At 47.9% G+C, this 25,197-nt stretch overlaps 1 protein-coding gene across 4 annotated transcripts in view; it reads left to right on the forward strand.

Annotated features, from left to right (window-relative positions):
- lrrk1 (leucine-rich repeat kinase 1) overlaps nt 1-21,133 on the forward strand; it is a 57,405-nt gene extending 36,272 nt beyond the window's left edge. The window contains exons 26-36 of one of the 4 annotated variants that reach the window (XM_076287375.1): nt 943-1,112; nt 3,653-3,697; nt 5,377-5,574; nt 6,889-7,166; nt 8,764-8,958; nt 9,748-9,899; nt 11,281-11,398; nt 11,819-11,935; nt 16,638-17,566; nt 17,882-17,983; nt 19,615-21,132. In XM_076287375.1, coding sequence (XP_076143490.1) covers nt 943-1,112; nt 3,653-3,697; nt 5,377-5,574; nt 6,889-7,166; nt 8,764-8,958; nt 9,748-9,899; nt 11,281-11,398; nt 11,819-11,935; nt 16,638-17,566; nt 17,882-17,983; nt 19,615-19,792 — 2,482 coding nt within the window. In that variant the 3' untranslated portion in view covers nt 19,793-21,132. Of the gene's footprint in view, nt 1-942; nt 1,113-3,652; nt 3,698-5,376; nt 5,575-6,888; nt 7,167-8,763; nt 8,959-9,747; nt 9,900-11,280; nt 11,399-11,818; nt 11,936-16,637; nt 17,567-17,881; nt 17,984-19,614 lie in introns of all 4 variants that reach the window. The other 3 variants (XM_076287376.1, XM_076287378.1, XM_076287377.1) reach the window with 3 other exon arrangements.
- Nucleotides 21,134-25,197: the final 4,064 nt, after the last annotated feature.

Here is a 25,197-nt window from a genome sequence, read left to right on the forward strand (position 1 = left end):
AGGAACAGAGGTGTTTATTATCTCTCTGTCATATAAAATCCACGATGAAAGAACTCCATGGTCTGGAGTAGGAGAGATCATAGTGAGCAGGAGATGGAGTGAACGATAAGTGCATGCCAATGTGGATATATAGTCAAACAATAGGATGAGCCTGTAGGCAACACATATGTGATGCATATGTTTCCTACTGATGGGAAGTGCAGTATATAGGCGGAAATTTAGATTGGAGGCACGTCTTGGTGCGGAGTGCATATGAAACATGTGCTGTTGTGGAGGGAAAGGACAGGCGATCAGGCCAGGCTGTGTTTGACACGTGAACAGTGTGTCACATAACATTTGGTTGGGCGTGCAGACAGCGCTGTGTGTGTGGAACGGATGTGTCTTATAAAATGGATGGAACGGATGTGTCTTGTTATAAAAACTGCATTGTGTGTGTTCATAGCATGTGGTTTTGGCCTTATAGTGTGGTGTGCTATCCTGCACATGAATGTGTGTGTGTATGTGTGTGTGTGTGTGTGTGTGTGGGTGGGTGGGTGGGTGGGTGGGTAAATGTGCATGTGTATTTGTAAGGACATTTTTGAGGATATTCTGGGGTAGCCAGTGCTGTTGTGTGCGTGTGTCTTTGTTTGAATAAGTGAATATGTTGGCCATTTCTTGTTCTGCTGTGTGTTGGTGTTCATGTCTGTAAGAGTGATGGTGGTGTGCATGTGCTGTGTGGTTGCTGTGTACTTTGTTCTCGTGTGAGTGGACGTGTGTGTGTATTTAATAAGGAGCATGTGAGCTGCCGCTCTCCATTTGTGTGCTATATTCACACAGTGGGTGGACTGTGCTGTTACTTTGTAGTGTTGTGTGTCGCTGATGAGCCTCTGTGTGTGTGTGTGTGTGTGTGTGTGTGTGTGTGTGTGTGTGTGTGTGTGTGTGTGTGTGTGTGTGTGTGTGCAGGCTGTTCCTGGTGAAGAGCGAGCTGGACTACAGCGAGGAGGAGCAGGACATCCTGGGACAGGGCGGCAGCGGAACCATCATCTACAGGGCCAAGTACAGGGGGCAGCCCGTCGCCATCAAGCGCTTTCACTTCAAGAAGTGCCGTCAGCAGTCCTTCTGCAGTGGCACAGGTAAACAACCGCATCACATCCCGAGCAGAGGTCAAAGGTCAAACCGCCACCACATGGCAGGGGTTGCATATCAGCTTGAGCTGCGCTCCCTCTGTGAAGGACATCATTCCCGGGATCAGAAGGGAGGCTAGAGTTTAATCCTCACTGGATTTACTGCCTTGTTTACCATCTCCCCCTAAATGCCTCCATGGCTCCCTGAATACCACCGTGTGTAGGAGTGTTTATGTTCTGATACTGAGAAATATGTTTTTTACTGTGCGCGGTTATCTTCAGGATTGCTTCTATTTATCATTGGAATTAAGCTAATCTTTTAACGTGAGGTCAGACACTGCTTTGGAGTTTATGGGAGTCCTTCCGTTGTTTGTTGCCAGAAGTTTGTCGAGTTTGTTGGCCGGATTAAACGGGGTTGTTTGGTTTGATGACTGTAAACAGGATGTTGTCGCCCGATGAGGTCGAAGAGTGCCCACTCAGCACTTCTCCGCAGGCTTGATGAGATTTAACAGACAGAGATAGCTGCAAGGTCCACTCCGTGTCCTCGCGGTTGCCTCTCGACGCCGTGTTGCGCCGAGATTTGTTGTCGCGGTCAGCATTAACGAAGGCTCCTGCATTTCTTTGTCATCCTTCATAAACCGCGGCGGCCCCTGAAGAAACAGGGAGCCCTAATGCATCATCTGCAGCGGCAGTGGACAGCCAGCGCTAACTCACAGCCCCCACCTCAGGCGGTGTCAGTGTGGGGGTAATTAGACGGTTTGAGATTGCCTAATGCCTCTCTCCAAGCTGTTTCATCGTCTGCGAGTCATAACACTCCCGTCGACCTTTATTTCCTCCGTCTCAGGCCGCCAGCAGACAGCGCCTCGTTCCAAAGGCAAGAGTGTTTTTTTTTTACTGCCATCCCTCCCTCCGGATGGGCTGCAACGTGTTGTGTACTCTGACTTTGTTGTCATTTATAGCTGAAGGCAAGGGGAAATGTAGGCCCGTCTATGAGAATGCTATTAAAGATTTTGTAGCATGACTTGGTTGCTCTTAGCCTGACATAGTCATACTCAATTCTAGTCAGAATATGAGTCTGATACTGCTCCATTGGGACATAATTATGGGGCGTGTTTCAACCGATACAGGGGGGGAATGCCTCTTCACTCAATAGAGTCCTGAAGTGTGACGTAGCGTTTCCATGAAGGCAGAATCACTGGATCTAAACAAAATTTCGAAGTGGCATAAATAGCATTGAATGTAGACAGGCATCATTTCTAGCTAATAAAAATAAATATATCCATTTAAACGTGTTTTACCTGCTAGGCAGCAGCTTAGCCACATAACACGGATTCCCTGGCAGGTGTAATAGAAAGAAAACAAAATTCCAGTGGATATTTCACGTCACCTCAAAGACTGGCAGCTGTTAAGAGTGACGTTTTTTGCTTAAAAAATAAAGCCAAAATACGTGCATGAATTTAAGGATTTTAACCATGCTGTGAAGTTACATGCAGGTCTCTTTTACGGAGGAAACCCATGCTAAAATAAAACTCTGTAGTCACAAATTTGATCGTGTTGGTATGAATATATGTTGTAGTATGTGATTCCTACAGTGTAAAAAAATATACTAACATCTTAGAAACGTTGTAAAATTATTGAAATAGATTAAGAAAGCCACCGCTAATGGTGATTTCAATGGTTAGATTGATTTGTTTAGATCCAGTGAAATTGCTGCCTTGGCAACGATACGTCATGGCTTCGGTACTCTATTGGATAGACCTAACCAATCAGAGGAAAGAAAACACACGAACCATCCTTCTTCTCCACAAATGCCTTAACATTGTTTTCTGGTCTTTAGTAAAAGTTAGCGCCGTCAATAACTTCTAGCCTACAACACTCATTAGCGAAATCTAAGAGATACGTAGTAGGGTAGGCTATTAGGAAAAAACTGATAGCCTATATCCCCTCCGTTTTTAAAAATAATTCTGTTGAACACTGATATGCTACAAACATGTTAAACAGCTGGGAAAGGCTGTCGCAAATCCCTCGAACAGGTGGTCAATCAGAGATTTCAAACTAACGAGGGAACATGTCACAATGCAACAGCGCTGTTTTCCCTTGATGAAAGTGAAACCACGAGTTTTCCCACATCTCAACTTTGGCCAAAGTTTTCAGAAATAATCGTTTTTTAGTGATAAAACCTCATTAAATAATATGCATTTTCCATATGGGGTCTTAAAAGCCATGTATCCTTAGCCACAGCGTTTTTGTTTCAAACATAAGCCTAATCTAAGCGCGCTCAGATGACGTGATAGACCAGGCGCTGTTGCTCACCTGTCTATCATCGTAAAGCCCGATTTGATTGGTCCTCCCGATCTAGGGCGAGCATACTTAGTCCACAATGGAGCAATGCCAGACCGAACTTCCCGACCTCAAATGTTGTGGGCGGGACTAAGTTCGGAATGGCACCCAGGCTAGGTTGCTCTGCTAAGTCTGCAGAATTTACTCTGATGGGGAGGGGGGGTAAAAGTATCATATATTGTTGAATTTTGTACATATTCTGTTTTTAGCAGGTTTCCCCACTGAAGGACAAGGTCAAGTGTTTCATTTTAACAGTAGGATATTACTCACTCTCTCTCTCTCTCTCTCTCTCTCTCTCTCTCTCTCTTTCTTTCTTTCTTTCTTTCTCTCCCTCTCCCTCTCCTTCTCTCTCCCTCTCTCTCTTGGAGGCACTGGGTCCTTGTCAAGAGAATGCCCTTTTTTAATGGTAACTTCTTGTTTGTTGTTTCTACTTCCATACCCCATTCTCAGCACCTCACCACAGAGCTATGCAAAACCAAGCACTGCAGACATTGGTTGTGAATGGTGCAAAAATACAATTCTGTGCTGTTCTGTCTTCCTGTAGACCCTGTTGTTATAGAGGGTTGTTCTGGAGGTCGTTTCTCTATAAATATGTACAATTCCACACCAGTGACTTGCTGTGGTGAGAATGAGTATGACCTTTGGTAACCTTGCCTGTCACCCTTGCATTCCCTGAAGACTCAAAACATGAGTGGGTGTCAGCTTCTTCGGCAGAGGATTGTCAGAGGCTTTTTTTCCCTCTCTCCTATTCTACAGACAGCCAGACAACAAACAGCATACGGTAGTCTTCACATGTCAGTCAAGAACAAGTAATTTATTCCTGTGGCTCAATGTGGACACTGAAACACCAGCACACCAGGTTTGCTGTTCAGCAGAGAAGCACATTAGTCAGGTCAGGATGGAGTAGGATTGAGGAGAGTTCCTGGAGAAAGGTACGGTGGCGTTGTGCATTAGCCGTTATCATCTCGCATACGATGAGGACGTAAATCAGCCCTTGATACTCTGCGCCGTCTCCATCTCTCATGCTCGAGGTCAAGGCCCGGGGCCAGGTGGAGCGGAGGTGGGGGGGGGGGGGGGGGGGGGGGGCTGGGGGGGGGTTAAGCTGGCCTCGTCCGAACCAACCTGACTGGCGCCTCTGTTTAACTCAATTAGCCCGAGCCGGCATCCGCAACACGGGGCCTAGCGCAGAGGCGGCGTGCAGCATGCGACTCTCGCGCAGCGGGGCCTGAAACGCAACACCGCTCATTAGAGTTTATTACCGCAACGCGTGACCTCGGCACGGTGGGATGTAAGCACCTCTCTGTAACCAAATCGTTAAAAAGGGCTCGGACCGTAAATCAGAGAGTTGCCAAGGGCCGGCTCTGGAGATTGGAAGAGGGGCTCCATTTTAGATGCGCACCGAGCGGGTCGTAACTGATCGACTCGTTGCCGGGAGCAGATGCCCTTGTTTTTTTTTTATTGTGGACCTGCGGGATCGGCTGACTGTCGATCGCCTCGGGCAAGAGAGCCGGGCAGAGCGTATTGATCAGATGACTTTAAAACGAGAGAGAGCGAAAGTGCCATTTTGGGAGGAAGTCGACACTCTGGTTCAAGGTCACATGAATATATCCACTCTTTTTTTTTAGTTTGTTCTTGCTATTTGACTTCTGCTCTTTCATACCCTTGAGTTTTGTTGTATCTGTAAATCCCTTCCTCTCTTTCTCTCCATCTCTCTGTGTGTGTGTGTGTGTTTCTCTCTCTCTCGCTCTCTCACACACACACATACACACACAAAACACACTTACTGTTATTGATGCTCCCTCGCTCTCTCACACACACACATACACACACAAAACACACACACACTGTTATTGATGTTCCATGCCCACATACACTCACCCTCTCCTTCTGTCTCTATTCGTCCCTCTATTTGTCTCTCCGTGGATTCTCTCAGACACGATGATCAAGCACCTGCAGTCGATGGACGCGTCGCGGAGCTTCTCCGAGTTCCGCCAGGAGGCCAGTATGCTGCACTCGCTGCAGCACCCCTGCATCGTGCCCCTGCTGGGCATCAGCATCCACCCTCTCTGCTTCGTCCTGCAGCTGGCCCCACTGGGCAGCCTCAACACCGTGCTGGAGGAACGCGCCAAAGGTAGGACAGGACACACACACACACACACACACACACACACACACACACACACACACACACACACACACACACACACACACACACACACACACACACACACACAGACACACACACACACATACACACACACACACACACACACAGACACACACACACACACACACAGACACACACACATACACACACACACCTGGCACCCACTGCGCCAATCCAAGCAAGTGGAGAACTCTGGCTTCAGAGAACAGAAGTCCTCCTACCATGAACCTTCTTTACAGAAGCCATTTTTGGCATGTACTGTATGGCAGGCCCAGGTGTTACTAATGAGATTAATTATGGTTCTGATTATGCTACACCTAAATTGAACAGAGACTTCATTAAGGTATTTAGTAACACCTGTGCTTGCCCTATTATGTCAAAAAAGGTCTATCCAAGCAGCAGCATATTAAAGACCCAACGCTACAAGCCACGTTACAGAACTGGAAAACGCCAGCTTCAGAAAGCAAAAGTTTTACCTTTTGTTCTCTCTGTGCACTTTCATCCAGGTAGATCTGCTAATTAGTGATGCTAATTTGTTAGTTGTGCTAATTTGATTCAGGTGCATTAATGTATGGATAGAACATGTGCACTGCGTACTTCTGTACTAAATAATACTTAATTTGAGTGCATGAGTGCATTCCACTGACAATTCTGATGACACAAAGTGCAATGCAAGTCCTCCGGATGGTGAACTCATAACGGTCAAAAAGTTGAGTGTGGAACGGATGCCATTGGATGCCATCTTGGTTGAAAGGGAGGGAGCAATTTCAAACTGGTGATAATCCAAGTTGAGGAAGCTGGAGCAGCGACAGTGGAAAACTCTTCATGTTTTGACACAGGACGACCAGGTCACTGTCCAATAGAGGACACCAATAAAGTTATATTTAAATGTTGCAATCGTCTTTTCCGTTAAGTGCACAACACTATTCTGTTGAAATGTACGCACTACGCGAATAAGCACACAGTGCACACAAGGAACTTCATTCAAATGTACTGACGGAAGTACGACATCTGAGACAGAGTCAGAGTCTGTGGAATATGTGGTAGGCCTTACCAGAGTCTCCCAAGTCTGGTGAGTGACCTAGCTAATGTCTCGCGGACTAACATTAAAAGTTTCCCATCCAGTGTTGTTCACTTTATGAGTGTCTGTCCAGAGAGCAGCGCGTGTGATTGTTTATCCAGGCCGGTCTGCTCTCCTCCACTGACCGTGCCCGTCCTGTCTTGCTCCATTTCTGTGGTCAGTGATTCGTGGCTTCTGACTCGTGCGTCTCCTCTCAGGCACCCAGTTCATGCCGCTGGGCCACATGCTGACCTTTAAAGCGGCCTACCAGATCGCCGCCGGACTGGCCTACCTGCACAGGAAGAACATCATCTTCTGTGACCTCAAGTCCGACAATATCCTGGTGTGGTCCCTGGAGGTGCTCGACCCGGTGAACGTCAAACTGTCGGATTATGGGATATCGAGGCTGTCGTTCCACGAGGGGGCTCTGGGCGTGGAGGGAACGCCAGGATACCAGGCTCCGGAGATCCGACCAGGGATCGTCTACGATGAAAAGGTACAAACTGGCACTAGCCCCGTTTACACAACATGGATAAATAGGTACCGACTCTCACTGTTACCTCATCATCATTCTGCTGGCGATTCCTTTCAAGCCCCGAGCTTTACACATTTCTGTTAGGTTTGACCTTTAACAAAACAATTAGTTTTAATCTTACTACATCTTTTGAAACTGCTCTTTTTTCTCTGCGGGCTTGAACAAAAAAAGGTGTCAACAGCAAGCTAGGGATTAGTATTCCCACAGATCTGAGAGAGTCATCTCTGGAGATGAAAGTGTCTGTGTTGCTGTCATAATTAGTGCTGTGTGCTGTGGGACTCCAGTTGCTCAACCTCAGAGCCACATTGCACAAGACATTTACTGTGTCGTTGCCTTTGTACTGTCCTTGCTGTGGTTTACTGGGTGACTCCTTGTGGTTGATGGCTCATCACCCTCAGCACCCTCTGCAGTCGTGTTGTCCTTCCCCTATTTTTTTCAAAATTACGTCTTTGTGCCACGCCGTAAAGGCCCTGTTGTACGTGTCATGTCTGGGACTGATTCTGGGTAGATCATATATTGCGGTCAGTGCTGACTCAGCTCCGCTGGCCCGGTCTCGCTCAACACTGAGCTACTGCAGATGAGAGGAACATGACAAGCGCTCCCTCCCTCCCTCATTCCCTCTCTCCCTCCTTCTCTCCCTTATTCTCTCTCAGTTCCTGGCCCATGTTTCTCCTCCTCCTCCTCCCTTCCTCCCCCGAGTAAGTGGCCTTTTGATGGCGTCTGTTTTAATGGACTCGTATGAAGTCGGACTTGGAGATCCACCCGCTCAGCATGGGCTGTTTTATTTATTTTTTTACTGGAACCTAAATCTCCCCGCGGCACAAAACTGCCTGCACTGGAAAGCCAGCCCTGCCTGCACAGAGATGTTATGGACCCAATAAATCCTCCCATGCCAATAGGCCAAGCTGGCCACTGGTCCTGGACCCATATCGCCCAGTTGTTTGGCCGATTGAGGTCGAGGCTGCGGTCTGTGTAAACGGATACAGCTGGAATGAGGGTGCAGAAGGAAGGCTGCCTTATATGAATGTAACGATCTCCTCTCTCAGGCTGGCTGTTGACCCAAGCGTAGATTTCCTGCGTGTTTCACATGCTTTGATAGTGATGGAGGCTTCCGGCGCCATGACTTCAGCAAACCACGCTGGTCCAAGGGCAGATCTGTTTTAGTGTATTTTTGGTGGGTTTGTTATGTCTAAAAATAACCCCGGCACTGTGCAAGATCCATTGAGCAGACGACATGGCCATTCAGAGATGGGGGAGGGTGCCAGCACAGGGGTGCTCTGTTTCTCCTCGCTCGCGTTTCCATTGCATAACTTCTGCCATCATATCCCCCATCATATCAAGACCCCAGTGCAAATGTTGACTCGTGTGTTCCAGGAACTACAAATGTAGGTCTGCCCCCCCCCTTCCCCCCTTTTTTCCCTGACTCACTCATTTCCTCTCCCCCTCCCTCTCTCTCTCTCCCTTCCCTCCCTCCCTCCCTCTCTTTCTCCCTCCCTCTCTCCCTCCCTCCCTCTCTCCCTCCCTCTTCTTCTCCGTCTCTCTTTCCCCTTGTCCACAGGTGGATATGTTCTCCTACGGCATGGTTCTGTACGAGCTGCTGTCGGGCCGGCGGCCGGCTCTGGGCCATCACCAGCTGCAGATCGCCAAGAAGCTGTCCAAGGGTATCCGGCCAGTGCTGGGCAGCCCCGAGGAGGTCCAGTTCTACTGCCTACAGGCCCTTATGCTGGAGTGCTGGGACACCAAACCAGAGAAGGTGAGACAGAGAGGGAGAGGGAAAGAGAAGACTCCAACTCCCATGATGCTGCAGGGGCGGCCTGAGGCCCATGATAAAGCCCTGTCATCTGGCTGGTCACTGTTCAAACCCTGTCCCTCCCCTGTCTACATACCTGTATAATATGCCTCCTGTCAGCCCTGAAGCAGTTAATCTATTAGAGTAATTTGCAGTCGTTAATGTATGTGCCTCCACAGCTGTAAATTGTCACCGCCTCCGTCAGCTAAATGAATGGCCAGCCACGGTAATGACCTCATTATACAGTCGTGATAGATGGAGGAGAATTTAGTGAGGCACCTGTGATGAGTCTTTTACAGGCACAAAAGGCATGACCATAAAAACACACTTTCCCCACGAGACAGCTGCATTTACTAGAGGACTGCCCTCTGTCCAAGTGGTGGAAATGATTAAATACATCTAACTTAATGGTGCGGTCCGTGACTCTAATCCCAGACGCTTTTAGTCAGATTTAGCAAATTGTTCTTTACGGTCCTTTAGCTGTCCATTTAACATTTGAACTTGAGAAGACTGGTGTTCACAAACAGCCCTAGCTGTATACATGGGGTGGGGGTGGGGGGGGGGGGGGGGGCTGGGGGCAGAGGTGACTGGTACGAATGGGACTGGTGGCATTTGATTTGCTTAGTGAAACCTAATACAAATTTGAGGATTGCATTTGTAAATGGCACTTTCTTTCAGTGGGCTGGTGTGGTGCGGCGCGGTGCGGTGTAGCTGACGTGTGTGTGTGTGTGTGTGTGTGTTTTGCTGTTACAGCGCCCCCTGGCCATGCCACTGCTGAGGCATATGCAGGAGCCCAGCTTCCCCTGCTGCAGGTACCTGCTGGCCTGCGAGAGACACCGCCAGCTCTTCCTGTCCTCTCAGCAGGGCCAGAGCGCAGTCTTCTGGGACGGAGAGATGGACGACAGGTGAGGATCTGTGTGTGTGTGTGTGTGTGAGAGAGAGAGAGAGAGAGAGAGAGAGAGAGAGAGAGAGAGAGAGAGAGAGAGAGAGAGAGAGAGAGAGAGAGAGAGAGAGAGAGAGGAGAGAGAGAGAGAGAGAGAGAGAGAGAGAGAGAGAGAGAGAGAGAGAGAGAGAGAGAGAGAGAGTGTGAGAGAGTATTTGTGTGTGTGGGTTGAAAAACAGATTAAATGTACAGGTGTTGTTCAGATGTGTACCAGTAAAGCAGCTGTTAGTTCTTAAGAAAGATCCTTATGTTGGAGCAACATGTTTGCAGATGAGAGGTTTACAGTAATAACTTAGTTGTATCTTCACTACCAATACCACAACATATTGCTCTGGTTTCCTGTACAATTACCTCCAAGAGGAAGGACTTGTGTGTGTGTCACAGATTATCTTGTGGGTACTCGTGAACTGTTATCATTTCACATCAGCTGATGACACGCTGTAGGTTCCTGTTTTGACATAAATGCCTCTCCACACTGAAATTACTTCCTGTTTAGTAGACCTATTTAAATATGAATTGCAGAACAGCAGCACTCTCTATACACTCACTTGTAGCACTATTGCTGTTGCGTTGTCTACCATTACCATTTGAAAGACACATGCAGGCTGTGTTTAAGGCGGCAGGGGGAAGATGAATGGAGGTGCAGTGTGGCCGATCTGGGCAGATTACTCCCAGGTGGCATGAGTAATTGCTATTTTGTTCTCGTCGCAGCCCTCTGCACGGTGCGGGGGGTGGGGGTGGGGCGGGCGCTCGGAGATCATTTCGACATAATAAAAAATCTGCTTTTATCTCGCGCCGCAGGTGTGTTTGCAATTACGACTCCAGCCTGGCTCCCCTGCCAAGTGCTGACACCAAAGGCACAGCTGACCAGCTGCGGTGGCCCACTCTACCTAGGGAGGGATCAGCAGACCGATGGCTTTGTCTGGGCTACGACTGAAGTCGTGTGTTAGTGTCCTTTAAAGTCATGATAGACTCTTCAGTCAATAAAAAGCGCTCTGCAGGGATCAGAACAATGAGAGTGATGGACTCTAGCAGTGAAATGTAAATACTGTTTTATGTTCTTCACAAGGGAGGTAGGGAGGTAATCAGTCAGCACAATCAATGTGCAATTTCCTGTGCTACAGACGACCTCAACGAGCATTCCCACAGGCACCATCTATTCTCACTTCCTTTTAAAAAACCGTGTAGGCGTTCCCGTGGCAACTTGTTCAAAGGCCAACAAGACTGACCGGTGCAAAGGGGTCAAGGGTGAAGTGCCACCTCTGAGCGAGGTCATTGTCCAGCGAGCGGAGACACATCTGCCATTTGAGTGCGTCTGTGGTCATTGCTGTGTCCTGTTGTAGGAACTACACTGTGGTGAATCTGGCTAAAGGTCAAGTGGAAGTGAAGCGCATGCCCTGCCCGGGAGCAAAGCTCAGCTGTCAGTTGAAGATGGAGAACACTCTGTGGACGGCGACCGAGGTAGGCCTCTGGGAGGGAAAAGAAATGCAGAAAAGAAAACTCTCCCCTACCCTACCCCCACCCCACCCCACCCCAACTCCTGCCCTGAGTTTATGTTTCCTCTCTGTAGGAATGTTACCGTGGAAACCCTATTGAGGGATACCTATATAATATGTGGAGGAATGTTTTGGCTTTGGCAGCAGCCCCAAGCGCGCACCTCAGCGTGATGGCGGTTTGGAGCAGACGAGGCTGTTTTTAGTCCAAACCACCCCGCTGTGTGTGTGCGCGCCATCACGGGCTGTGTAGCCTAATGTGGATTTGACGTGATCCCACAGCGTTATTTTATGCCCTCGTGGAAGTTGTGAAGTGTGTGAAGTCAGCTGAAAGGATGGCCGCTGAGCATGTGTGTGTGTGTGTGTGTGTGCTGTGTTGTCCCGGCAGGAGCAGGAGGTTCTGATCTACAGTCTGAAGGAGATGTGTCCACTCAGGCAGCCCCAGAAGAGCCTCTCCTTCCCCGCCATCGTGACCTGCCTTTTCCTCGCACCTGCCCAGAAAGAGGTAAAGATTCACGCAGGGCAGAGCCGGGTGTGTTGACACACATTTGTCTTTCTTTATAAAATCTCACAATGACGGCAAAGGTTAGAGCTTGATGAAAAACATTGTACAAGTTGTGAAGGCCATGATGATACATCAGGCATTTTTGAGCAGTGCTGCTGAGCTGCCGTATAATACTGTATAACTGCTTTCATGAATTCTGATGATGATGCTTAAAGTTCTCCTGAAAAAGAACATTTGTTGCCCAAACAACAGTATTCAGTAACATTGCCCAGCAACATTGCTCAAAAAGTTGCTTTGTATATCATCAGCATAATATATTTCATATTTAATGTATTATATAGTATTTCAGTGCACTTAAATTAACACTTAACTCATTGAGTGCCAAAAACGTAATATATTATGTTTTTCCTTCCCATGCGTTGAGTGCAAAAAACGTAATATTACGTTTTTAGCTTTTTTTTAAAAATTACGAAACTAGACACACCTTATTATGTGATTTTGGGAACTCTGTGATGAATGGAAATGAAATATATGACGATCGAAAACTCATGAAAACGCACAATCTGGACATTTTATCTGGACATTTTATCATAACTCGGTTGCCGCTTTGGGTCGAATCAGTGACGCATGCACGTCAGGTCAAAACCAGGCCATTTTCGTGGGTCTATCACTAGGTGGCAGTCTCGCTAATCACTTCCCGGAAAGTTTACACAAGTAAGTAACAGGCAACACTTCATATTTCATGAAAGACGTTAGGCCTATATCTCCATTTCTAGAAAAAAACAGCGATTTTGATGAAAACTAGCCACTGTTTAGCTTGGGATTTCTCAGGAACAGAGGCGTGTAGAAATACACGGTTTGCACCCACCGAGAGCTTAAAGTCTCACCTTTTAATCGAGCCATTGTATGTGTTCATAGCTATAACACAGAATATGCTGTGGCTGTACAAAAATCATCAACAATGGTCTAGATTGCTGGCACTTTAGGACAAAGCTCCCGAAAACAGCTTGGCATTTAATGAGTTAAATCTATGCTGTGCTTGAGGGATAATTGTTATATGTTTCTCATTGAATTACATGTTTTAGGATAAGTTACATATATGTAGTGAAATCTGGTTACCATCCTTTAACTTAGGAATGTTAAGATAACCCCTGTGTCATTGAAAGTCTTCCTCTGGAAATTTGCAGAGAGTGAAAAGACTGTTTGCTGTAGGGTGTCTGATTGTCTTCACCCCAAGGGCACAAACATGGCCTAGGCCATTAGAAGGTTAAGAGGTTTTGTAACATCCTTAACTTTGTTAATATTAACTAGATGGATGGATCATTGTTGGGGGGACGTTTCTTATGATTTTCCATGGGGGTGTGTGTTAAGGGTATAAGAACTGGCTTCACCCACAGATGTGTGGGATTGTTACTTGACATTTGCTGTCGGGTAAACAGTCTCCCGGTATCGTGAATAAAGCAGCGGTCTCACACCAGTTGTCTTGGAGTAATTTTGACCACATTTTGACCGCATTATTCAAAGTCATAATTCTGTCAAACATAGATGGCCTATCTCAAGGTAGCCACCATGGGCCATTTGTTGCATCCCATGCGTTGAATCCAAGTCTCCTTTGGCTGTTTGGCTATTTCACAAGGCAGAAATACTTCTCATCGGTTGAGTCATTGGGATGTTTAGTCTAATGTCATGTTTAATACAGGGCTTTGTTGCCCTCATTCTCTTTACCAAACTAGACACTTTCTTCTCTTTTGGCTTTCTCTTTCTTTCTCTCTATGTGCACATACAGTAGGAGGGCTTGGCTACACCAGTTTGCAGTACACCAAAGTAAATGACCACGAACGTTGTGATGTGCCCTACCAGTCACATCTCCAGTTTAGGGGAGAAAATCTGTCAGGGCTTTGAATAGACAACACAACATATGTGCCAACTTGCACTCTAGGCCCTGTGACAGCTTGCCTTAAATTCACTAATGACTAGGGTTAAATTGTAAGGTTAGTTCAACTTAAAGGAACCATATGTAAGATTGTGGCCAAAACTGGTACTGCAATCACTTTCAAATTACTGTAGAGCGGTGTATCCCCTCCCCCTCCCCCCTGACTCGAGGTTGCCAACCCGGATGCCGAAGCACTACTGACTTTGTGATTAGTAGATAGGTGGAGGGTGGCGCATCAGGCCAAAACACAACATGACATGACAAAACACAACATCAACATCAGTTGAGGGCTGCAACTTCACTTTTTAAATGACAATATGCTGGCCGGACTACTGTTGTCAGTGATATAAGTATTTGAAATGAACATGATTTCTTAATGTCTAGTGACATATCAGGGCCATTTTATGATTAATTGAAATACATTTCTTACATACGGTTCCTTTAAGACTAGTAAACACATCAAATTACACACTACTAACACCTCAAATCATAGGATGGATAATAATGTAAATACTCACGGTTAACAAAGGTTTATCACATGAAACATGGCACACCATATTTTTAATTTAGAAATATGGGGAAATCGTGCTAAGCTCAGTTTCATGTGACCTTGACTAAAAGCAAGCAAGATGGTGACTCAGGACTTGTCACATAATGTAGCTATTTCAGTTTTGAAGAGATTCCCTAGTTTTGGAGAAACCCCCAGGTGACAACTTAGCCCACTCTGAGCTCGAAAGCACTTTGGGGAACTGTCCTGTTTTTGTTTTTGTTTGTTTGTTTTTGTTTGTTTGTTAAAAACATTCAGAAATTACCTAGAAAAAGCAACAGAATGTGAAGAAACAACCACTTAGACATCATGTCAACAACATCTATGGTCAGTGTAGTTCAGATACCCACCGAAGTTAGCATGCAATCCAGCCATGTTGTACCATGTGTGCCTCTGTATTAAATACAATTCAAGTCAATGAGGAAGTTCCATGATGTGGCTGCGTTCAAGAAAACTCGAAATCCGACAGAATTCCACATAGCTCCTTTAGATATGCTCTCGAGATAAAAGTGCCTTGCATTGACTTTACATGACTTGTCAGTGTGTGTGTTCAAATCATATATGATTTTATGGTCTCTTTACATTGTAATCTTTCTGCATGTCATTGTTGAAATACCATAACTAGGCTGAGTTGTTAGCTTAGTTATTGTATTTGAAAATCTGTGGTTTGACAAGAGTGCTTTGTGTTTGCTCACCCACTCTCCCCCATTTGTGGTTAGGCATTTATTATCTGACACCTCTGCGTCTACAATTTATCTGTGCTCAAGCTTCCCCGCCTTTAATCAGCCACTGTGGGAAAGTCGTAGTTTTATGAGGTGCCACAGGAAATTTGCCTGCAAGGCCACTCCCCCCCCCTCCACCCCTTCAGCCCTCTTCTCCTCTCTTCTTTTGAAGTCCATGCCGTTAGAGGCTCCAGGTGTTCCCTCTCTCCCGCACTAAGACTGATGTCTCCTGCACAACCTTCAGCGCTGACACAATGACAGAGCTCGGGCTTCAGCTCGCCATCCTTCTCCTGTAAACATGCACTTACGGGCAGACCTGCAGCTCTTTGATGTTGCGTCGCCCGAAGAAGGGTCAGTCAGTGGGGCAGGCCGGGGAGAAGAGACCAGAAAAGGCCATCAGGTCATAAGAGGCATAAAGCCTAAAAGCCTGGTGGTTGATAATTTGCCGTGTGTGTGTGTGTTTGGGGTGTAGACTGTGCTTAAGATGACATAATATCCCAAATGTTTTTCATCTACGAAGACCATCTGTCAGGAGTAAAACCCATGGAAAGACACTGAGTGTGTAACAGGAGGGTAACACTCAAAACCAATTTCCCATGTATAGTCTGCGGTTGTCCCGAGCATAAAGTAATGTTTTTTCATGCCTGTTTAAATTTGTTTACATAAGCTTGCATAAATGTTTGTACTGTGGATTTGATGATTACATTTCTTTTACTGTGTGCGTTGTGTAGAACGTGTGCTTACTAATTGACTAAGAGCTTTTGATCTGTGCACGTATGCATAGAATACACACAGAAACCCGGAGTCTATTTGTAATAGTAATAGTTAAAAAACTGAATAAATCATAGGAAATTGCCAAAGTAAAGAGAATTCTCGCTCAAATTACCCTTCCCTCTCCCTGTTTCTCTCTCTCTCTCCCCTCCATCTCTCCCTGTCTCTCCCTCTCGCCTTCCCTCTCCCTCTCTCCCTGTCTCTCTCTCTCTCTCTCTCCCTGTTTCTCTCTCTCTCTCCTCTACTCTCTCCCTGTCTCTCTCCCTGTTTCTCTCTCTCTCTCTCTCCTCTACTCTCTCCCTGTTTCTCTCTCTCTCTCTCTCTCTCTCTCCTCTACTCTCTCTCTGTCTCTCCCTCTCTCCTTCCCTCTCCCTCTCTCCCTGTCTCTCTCTCTCCCTGTTTCTCTCTCTCTCTCCTCTACTCTCTCCCTGTCTCTCTCTCTCCCTGTTTCTCTTTCTCTCTCTCCTCTACTCTCTCTCTGTCTCTCCCTCTCTCCTTCCCTCTCCCTCTCTCCCTGTCTCTCTCTCTCTCCCTGTTTCTCTCTCTCTGTCCTCTACTCTCTCCCTGTCTCTCTCCCTGTTTCTCTTTCTCTCTCTCCTCTACTCTCTCCCTGTCTCTCCCTCTCTCCTTCCCTCTCCCTCTCTCCCTGTCTCTCTCTCTCTCCCTGTTTCTCTCTCTCTCCTCTACTCTCTCCCTGTCTCTCTCCCCCCCCTCTCTGCCCTGACACAGTCTCTCCCGTTGGTGTTTGTGGGGATGGCCGACGGCCTGGTGTCCGTGCACACGCTGGTGGACGACATGCCCACGGACGGAGAGACGTACCTCTGCTCGCACTCCCTCAACAAGTCCGAGTTCGGCCTGAAGGACACTGACCCGCGGCAGAAGCCCTACCCGGTGCGCTGCATGGCGCTGGTGCGTGGGGGCGCCGAGCTCTGGTACTCCAACGGGCCCGGCGTCCTGGTCATTCAGTGCCCCAGCCTGCAGGCCGTCCGGCGGCTGGACCCGTACCAGCCGCCGTCCTGCGTGGTGTCCCTGGTCTCCTCGCCGAGCTGCTGGGTGGACGAGGCCGTGTGGTGCCTGGACGACCTGACCAACACGCTCCTCATGTACCACGTCCGCAGTTACCAGCAGTGCGCCAGCTACCACTGCGGGGACGCCAGCCCGCTACGGGACGTGTTCCCCGTCCAGAGGCCAGCAGGGCAGACGATGACAACCCCACGTCAGGTGTCGGATGGGGACAGCCCAGAGGAGGAGGAAGAGGAGGAAGAGGAGGATCCCCATGTGGGCAGCCCTGTGGTGGTCATGCACAGCGACGAGGCGGGGACGCAGATCCTCCGACGGGACGACTCGCTGACGGACTACTGCTCCGTGTCCACGTCGGGCTTCTTCTCAGAGCCGGCGGACGGTGACACGGACGCGGACCTCGAACGGTCCAGCTCGGGTGCCCTGAGCTCGCTGGCCAGCACCACCAGCATGCCCTTCTCCACCGACACCGAGGACGCCGAGCAGCGGCCGGACGACAGAGAGACGACCTCCGCCCCACTCCCCTCACCCACCACCGAGACGCAGGAGCCCCCCGAGACCCCCGCCCAGAACCACTCCTCGCCCCACCTACAGGCCCTCACTCTCCTGCCCGTCAGCGACACCGTGTGGGTCCCCAGGTAATTCCCCCCCCATTAACACAGTCTGAAGGTCAAAGGTCTAAAGTCCAGTCACGCAGAGGTGGTACAGAGTTCTGCAGAAATATGGACCGGGTGGACCGGACATCAGAGAGGACCGGTGTAGTGACACAGCTGGCTCTGATTAGGCTGATGCAGGGATTTGGCTGAAGGAATATGGAGTGAAACTGAGCTGGATGGGATGTGGTTGTGGAATAATGGTGTGTGTGTGTGTGTGTGTGTGTGTGTGTGTTGTGTGTGTTGTGTGTGTTGTGTACGTGGTGTGTGTGTGTGCGTGTGCGTGTGTGTGTGTGACAGGCGTGGAGGGGACATCATGGTGATCGAGGTCCAGGAGAATGCTGGTCTGCTCAGAGGCCGCGTCATCGCCGTGCTCAGTGCCCCAGGAACACCGCAACATGGGTGAGCTCTCCGTCTCTCCTCCCTCTCTCTATCTCTCCTCCCTCTCTTCTCCATGCCTCTCTCGCTCTTTCCCTCTGCCTCTGTCGGAGAGTATGTAGCCGTCAGGGTGCTCCACAGCCTGCTCCGAGAAGTCTCCCAGCTAGGGGCAAGCATGGCCGCCGTTCCACACACAAGCATGGCCTCTCTGCCTGGCACCTGAAGCATAATTAGACGGGGATTTGTGCGTCAGCCTTTTTTTTCCTTCTTAATCAGCAATAAAACCCGCATGGTGCATTGTGGTGAATGGTGTGTGTGTGTGTGTGTGTGTGTGTGTGTGTGTGTGTATGTGTGTACAGTGGTGGTGGAGATTGGTTAAAGGGGGTCACCCAGGACCCTAGCGTCAGTGCATTAGTGAGGGCAGGGGTTTCTCTCGTGGGTGGCCTCCCTTTCTCACAGTGCTTTTTTTTTACAGCCCAGACCACAGACAGGGGAATGTGGAGCAAATGGATTCAGAAGTAATTACATCACTTGAAATGTAGGACAGCCTCTCGCCTGCCTGCGCTGCGCTGATGTCAAACACTCAGCTCCGTGACATTTTCACTCTTGCGCCACGGCCGAGCTTCTTAGCCGTCGAGGTCAACGCCTCCGTCCACTAACGCCCTCAGTCCAGCTCCGTGCAGCACAGCGCAGCTCCTAGGCCACCCGGCGCAGGGGGGAAAGAGACTGGGGGGGGGTTTAGATATTAATTTGCTGATTCAGCTTCAATAAAGCACCGAGAGATCATTCATCATGCGGTTAACGGGTTCCCCACGCTCTGTAATTATTTCAGTAAAAGGCTGAGGCCAGCTGTTCTCCTCCTGAGAGCAGGGAGCCCGCTGGTGGAGGTGCTGGCGTTTTCATATGGACACGGGGGTCGTAAAAGGCCACACAGGGCAGCTGCCCACGCCCTCGCTGCAGAGCCCCATATGTCACCGCACACCTGTGTCATGGGCACGGCCTCGCCAGGGTCATTTTGGAGGTCAAACTCCCTCTCTCTGTCAAGACGAGATGGAGAGGAGAAGAGTCTTCTTATGACCATATGGGCCATGAATTGAATTGCCTCATCTTGAAATGCTTGACAAGCTAAGCGTTTATTGACCTCAAAATAGCCAACAGTTTAATGTTTAAATGTATAAATCTTGGAATTGTATGTACACATGTCTGACTTAATAGACTAAACATTATCTATTACGCCGGCTGTTTGATGCGTTTGAAGATGAAGACATGGTAGATTGCTGGGGCTGATGGCACTGATCTTGTTTGGGATGCTCGTTTCTCATGCATTCCAGCTTCATGATACAGAATAATCCTCCCCTTTTTTCATGGGGCAGCTGCAAACTGGACAAGCAGTGCATTTAACGGCCTCGCTGCCCTTCGAGGGAAAAGCTTCTCAGAAAAAGTCTAAACATTTCTAGGAAGAGTCCACACGTCCAGTTCTGCGGATAAAGACATGCCCTGGTTTACACTCTCCCTCTTTTGCACTCTCTCTCCCTCCCTCTCTCTCTCTCTCCCTGACAATCTCTCTCTCTCTCTCACTCTCCCTCTCTCTAACCCTCTCTCTCCCCCTCTCTCCCTCTCTAACCCTCTCTCTCCCTCTCTTCGTCTTTTTCTAGATTGCTGGTGGAGGCCGCGCTGGTTGCAAAGGACACTGTTGTGTGTGGCTTTCGCAATGAAAACATGGAGTGGTGCCTGGCTGTCTGGCGGGGCTGGGGAGCTGGAGAGCTGGAAGTCTTCTACCAGTCCTACGAGAAGCTCGGAAGCCTGGAGACCAGCATGCGCAAAAGAAGGTAGCCGTTGTGCGATGCGCCCCCCCCCCCTCCCCTCCCCCCCCAGCTCCGGCTCCGGGGGACTCACGGCGCTCACAGGCCTCAGTGTTCCTGGGAGCTGCGGGGCTTGGCAGCTCTGACATCAGCATCCACCCGCTCCCTCGTCCCGTGTGTGGGGGGGGGGCTACATGGGCCCTGCCCACCATCGCTGGAGCTGCGGGCTCCAGGGTCCTGGGGAGTCTGTCAGAGGCACATGTGGTGGTTGTCTGGGCGACGGGTGGTGGATGCCGGTGACAGGGTCTTGAAGGGCTGGCTGGACCAGAGCGAGAGGGAGCATTAGAGGACAATGACACTCGGGAGCCTGAAACTGACAGCAGGGACTGTGTGACCCTGCGTCACGACACAACACAACAAGTCCATCTGCCCAAAGGAGATATGCCTATGCGTGTGTGTGTGTATGTGTGTGTGTGTGTGTGTGTGTGTGTGTGTGTGTGTGTGTGTGTATGTGCGTGTGTGTGTGTGTGTGTGTATGTGCGTGTGTGTGTGTGTGTGTGAGAGAGAGAGTGAGGCAGACAGATAGACAGCCTTTGACAGCCTTTGTGGACTGTAAACCACAGAGGGAAGGTGTGTAGGAGAGGTCAATGTTGGGGGAGACCATGAAGAGTTTTAAGCTTTAATGAAAGTAGAAATCTAATGGTGGATTATAATGCATTTTGTTATAATGCCTTTATGAAATGGTTTCACACCATTTCTTTCAAGTGGAGCTAAAGGTGTTGTTTTCAGCTATTGTTGTCATAAAAATCCTCCTATTGTTGTCATAAAAATGCTCCTAAAGTAACAATGTTGAGGTCATTCTGGATCCATCTAAAAAATATAGTATTCCCTACTACTGTGTTTTATAGACCTTGATTGTCAGCTCAGATAGTCTTAATATACACATTTGTATTTTCATAGACTGAACAATTTAAGCAAATTCAATACAAGAAATGAAGCAAAACATTGGAAAATGACATTAACAATATTTTTTGATAAGGGAATATTGAGATATATAGAATTACCACAATTGCAGTCTACAAGTGTTTTTATCTTAGAGCAATGAAAACAGCACCTTTAAGAAAAACTGTTTTTTGTTTTAATAACACAACCCGCATGATTGTGTTTACTATTATGCAATGAGCTACAGTTTGTAAGAGTTGTAAAATATAGATCTTATTTATTGTGTGATTTCTTAAAAAAAATCTCACTGCATGTGTATATAAGCTACCTTATTGTACATAAGCCATTAAACATGAAACAAGAGAACAGGCCCCTGGTTGGATATCTTACTGGTAGGGGGTCGCTTTGCAGCTGGCATCAGAGGATGTCAGATCAACAGAGCTCAGCACCAAGCTAAATAATCGCCTTTCATTCTCACTTGGAAAAAGGCTTTTTATTTCAGGTGGTCATCATTTCATGCAGTCCCCTGGAAGGACACACACACACACACACACAGCCAAACCTGATTAGACTGGTTTAAACCTGTTCTTGCAGGGGGGTGAACTGAAGACAATGAGCATATTCCAAAATGGGTACAGAGAAGTAGTGACTACTGAGAAGCACTGGCTTATAAAAGGAACAAAGTGTAGCCATACATAGCTTCTGCTATTTCAGGCGGTGGTTGTATACAGTAAAGATAAAGTCACCTTGCTAGATGCTGAGTAGATGCTCTTTTCTCTGTTGGCTGCGCTTGGTAGACAGCTATACCTCAGCAAACAGATTTGAGTGCTCTCCCAACGACCGGGGCGACTGTGACAAGTCCGACTGGCAAACACACGATGAATAAGCACCCTGTGCGGAGGATGAGCTCCCACTGGCCTGCCGCACTGTCCCTCACAAAGCAGGTTCTGTCAAGGGGCGTTCAGCTCAACTCGGTTTTCAGATACATATTTTGGTCGGTGAAAGGCTGTGCATAAATTGGGCTGTCCTCACCTGCTTCATAGAATGAACTCGAAATAATTAGCTCCAAGTGCTTGTTAGCACCCAGTGCTTGTGTACCTTGCACTGACAGCTAAAAGAGTCTCACTAAAAGCATGCAGATAGAGCTCACTGGTGGCACTGTGACTGTAGGCTACTTGTACTCATATCGTATCCCCTGGGGTGAAACTTAGAGAGAGATGTACCGAAAACCACTCCTGGATATAGTTGGAAATAATCCCGTGGGGTGAAACTGAGAGAGAGAGAGAGAGAGATGTACCGAAAACCACTCCTGGATATAGTTGGACTGTTCAACACTGGCAAGCATGCACACACACACACACACACACACAGAAAGACACTCACAGACACATGCACACTCTCACACACAGACATTCACACAAAGAGCTCTACTGTGGTCATGGTCGTGGCTGCAGATGCTGCATGATTGATTATGGTGGAGCGCCGATGACAGGACACACACACACACCTGGATAGCGGCTTTTGACTGGGGAACCTCCAAAGATCAAGGCAGGTTCACCATTAGACTTTATTGGCAGCATTTCTGTTCTTTTTCTGCATCATTTCAAAATCAGTTGTCAATGTTTAGACATTAAAACAACAAGTAAAATGTTGTTATTTCACATTTCATAACCTATAACAAATCATTTCACCAGGTTAGCGCTTAGGAACAGTTTTGTTGAACATTGTTTTTGAATCTGTGCCCAGGGATAGGCAAAAATACATCAAAATGTATTTTAAAATAAAATATAAAATACAATCATTTTAAGTGTATCAAAATAAACTACAAAATACAGTACCACGCCATGTATCAAAATAAAATACTGTAATTTTGTATTTTGAAAATACTAAAAATACTCTTCAAAGGGAGCATGAAATCACTTTGCAAACCTGTCTATTTTAATCTAGTCCTTCATCAGAACACAGACTCTTGCATCAGAGATGCACTCAAAAAGTCACAACTGAACTTGTGAAGTGGCACAAAGTGGAGACAAGTCTCTGACATTGTCAGTGCATGCCTATTGCTTGATGTCACACTGTGAAACACTATTGATTTGGAAGGATCATGACCCTTTTAGTTGTTTTTTAACTAACTGGTACCATATAAGCACTAAATGGTGTTATATTGATGCCAAGGGGGATAAATATGACTTTTTCATCGTGTTGCTTTAGGTGATACATGGGACAACTTTTTAAGCAATGTTGCAGGGAAACCACATAACCGGTTCCATTTGTTCCGATTGGATGATTCTCAAGACACTTGAGGTTGTTGTGAAAGGTGTATTGTGAGTGTGAGCAAACACGTTGCTTATCTTGAACTGGATCATCTTCCTGAAACTCAATATTCTGATCACAAGAAGTCTGGGCAAATTTCTCAGCACCAGTCAGAGGCTACATTCATTGTTCTGCACTTTTATGATATCATCACATTACCAAAAGTATTAGTTTTACCAAAACGGGACGGTCCTCGTCCTCACATGGTTGGAAGTGCTGGTACTCGAGGTGCTCATCTGCACTGTGTTTGAGATCTGTGCTTGAGATCTCATGCGAAACTCACTGGTTTCCTTGTCGTTAACGGCGGACCACTCCAATAAATATCCAAATGGCCAACCACAAACCACATTTTCACGTTGTTGTGACTTAGCAGACTTGATCTTCCGCTCTCGAGGCCGCCAGGCCAGGCGCACCATGTCTTCAAAGCGCTATGCCACCCTTGACTGCGGGGGGAGACTCTCTCTGTGAATGGAAAAGTCATTACAGCTTTATCGTGTCGCCGCGTGCTGGCCAGTCAGCACGTTTTTTAAGTGGTTTTTCACTGTTGCAAGTAATTGCAGCACGGAGGGATTTGGGCATGCAGCATCTTCCTAGTTCAGTTGGGGCAAAGGCTGAAGGCTCGTGTGTGTGTGTGTGTGCGTGTGTGCGTGTGTGCGTGCGTGCGTGCGTGCGTGCGTGCGTGCGTGCGTGCGTGCGTGCGTGCGTGCGTGCGTGTGTGCGTGTGTGTGTGTGTGCGTGTGCGTGTGTCTGTGTGTGTGTGTGTGTATGTAGAGGGTGCAGCAGAATGGCTTTGCAAGCGGCATGAGGGCCGGTAATGACTTACAGGTGGCGCCCGCCCTACCCTGGGGACCTACCCTGCAGGGTAGCGGCCCATCTCAGCGTGGGCAGGCAGGCAGGGGGGCAGGCAGGAAGGGGGGCAGTGGGGAAGAGGGAGAGGGGGAGGGAGGCAGCCTGCAGCCCACAGGCAGCACTGCCCGATGAGCCAAGAACCCCAGACCCCCACTACCACCAAGGGAGGAGGGATACATGCGCACACTGTACACACACTCACACACATACACATAGAGTCTCATGCTGCCAGAGTGTGACCATTGCCCTGAACTGACCCTTAGTAGCTCCACTGTCTGCAAACCCTGCTTCCCAGGCCACTTTCAGCAGCTGACAATTGCACTGCCTCTCAGGAATGAATCTGGACCTCACTTGAGTGGTATGCTCCATTCTGAGGGTCGACAAGTGGCTGTTTCTCAGTACACCCCCACCCCACCCCACCCCTTGTGCCCTCACCCCCCTCTCTTGTCCTCTGCTCTCACGCACCCCTCCACTACCCCCTCTCTATCCCTCTCTTTATCTCTTTCAACCATAAGACAAGAGTACTTTAAAATGGCTGGCACTGTACTTCCCCCCTCATCTTTCCACAGTGTTTCATTAAGCCAATCACATTCTTTGCCAAATACTTTTTCTGACTTCAGGTTGTGTTTCAAAAATGTGTTGTACAATCTACAGTATAGGTTTTTTCATGTGCTACTCTACCATTACTTTGGTTCAGTCCAAACTGCTCAAGAGAGGAGAGCCAGCACTACTTGAAGTGATTTGCAATGGCCTGAATCTCAGGCTTTGTTCGTATTGTCCTGTGAGAGACAGCATTTTACATAATGTGACTAGCGCCTTCCAGAAATCATTTCAGGCATAGCAGCTTTTAGATTACAGAGGAGAAATGAGAGAGGCAGGAGAGGCACACAGCTGACAGAGCAGATATTCACAAGTATCATGTCAGCACTAAAATTATTTACACATTTCAGCTTCCTCTCTTGCAGCAAGTCAGAGCCACCAAAAACAAGAATGATCCAGATGAAGATCTTACGTAAGATTGTAAATGAGAATTGGTTTATAATCCCTATTAGAGGGTGATTTGTGCAAAACGGAAACATTCATTTGAAGATTTCACATGCAGAGACGACTTGGTCGAATTTCACGGCGTCATAATTCTGCATTTTTAAAACTGCTTCCTTTTAGCTGCTGTTGGCTAAAGGTCCTTGAGGCCGTAAGTGCCTTGAGGCTTATGTCACTCAAGATCAGACAGATTATGGAGATGCATTAAACAGAATAGCATTTTTTCCCACGCAGGGGTCCTGGCTTGATTCCCTTTGGCTGAAAAGGGGGGTGGGGTGGTGTCTATGCTCT

Source organism: Alosa pseudoharengus, unplaced genomic scaffold, assembly GCF_046254945.1.
Source record: "Alosa pseudoharengus isolate Yale_2024_CS ecotype anadromous, Long Island Sound unplaced genomic scaffold, YU_APseudo_1.1 YU_APseudo_1.1_scf_16, whole genome shotgun sequence".
Classification (NCBI taxonomy): Eukaryota; Metazoa; Chordata; class Actinopteri; order Clupeiformes; family Clupeidae; genus Alosa; species Alosa pseudoharengus.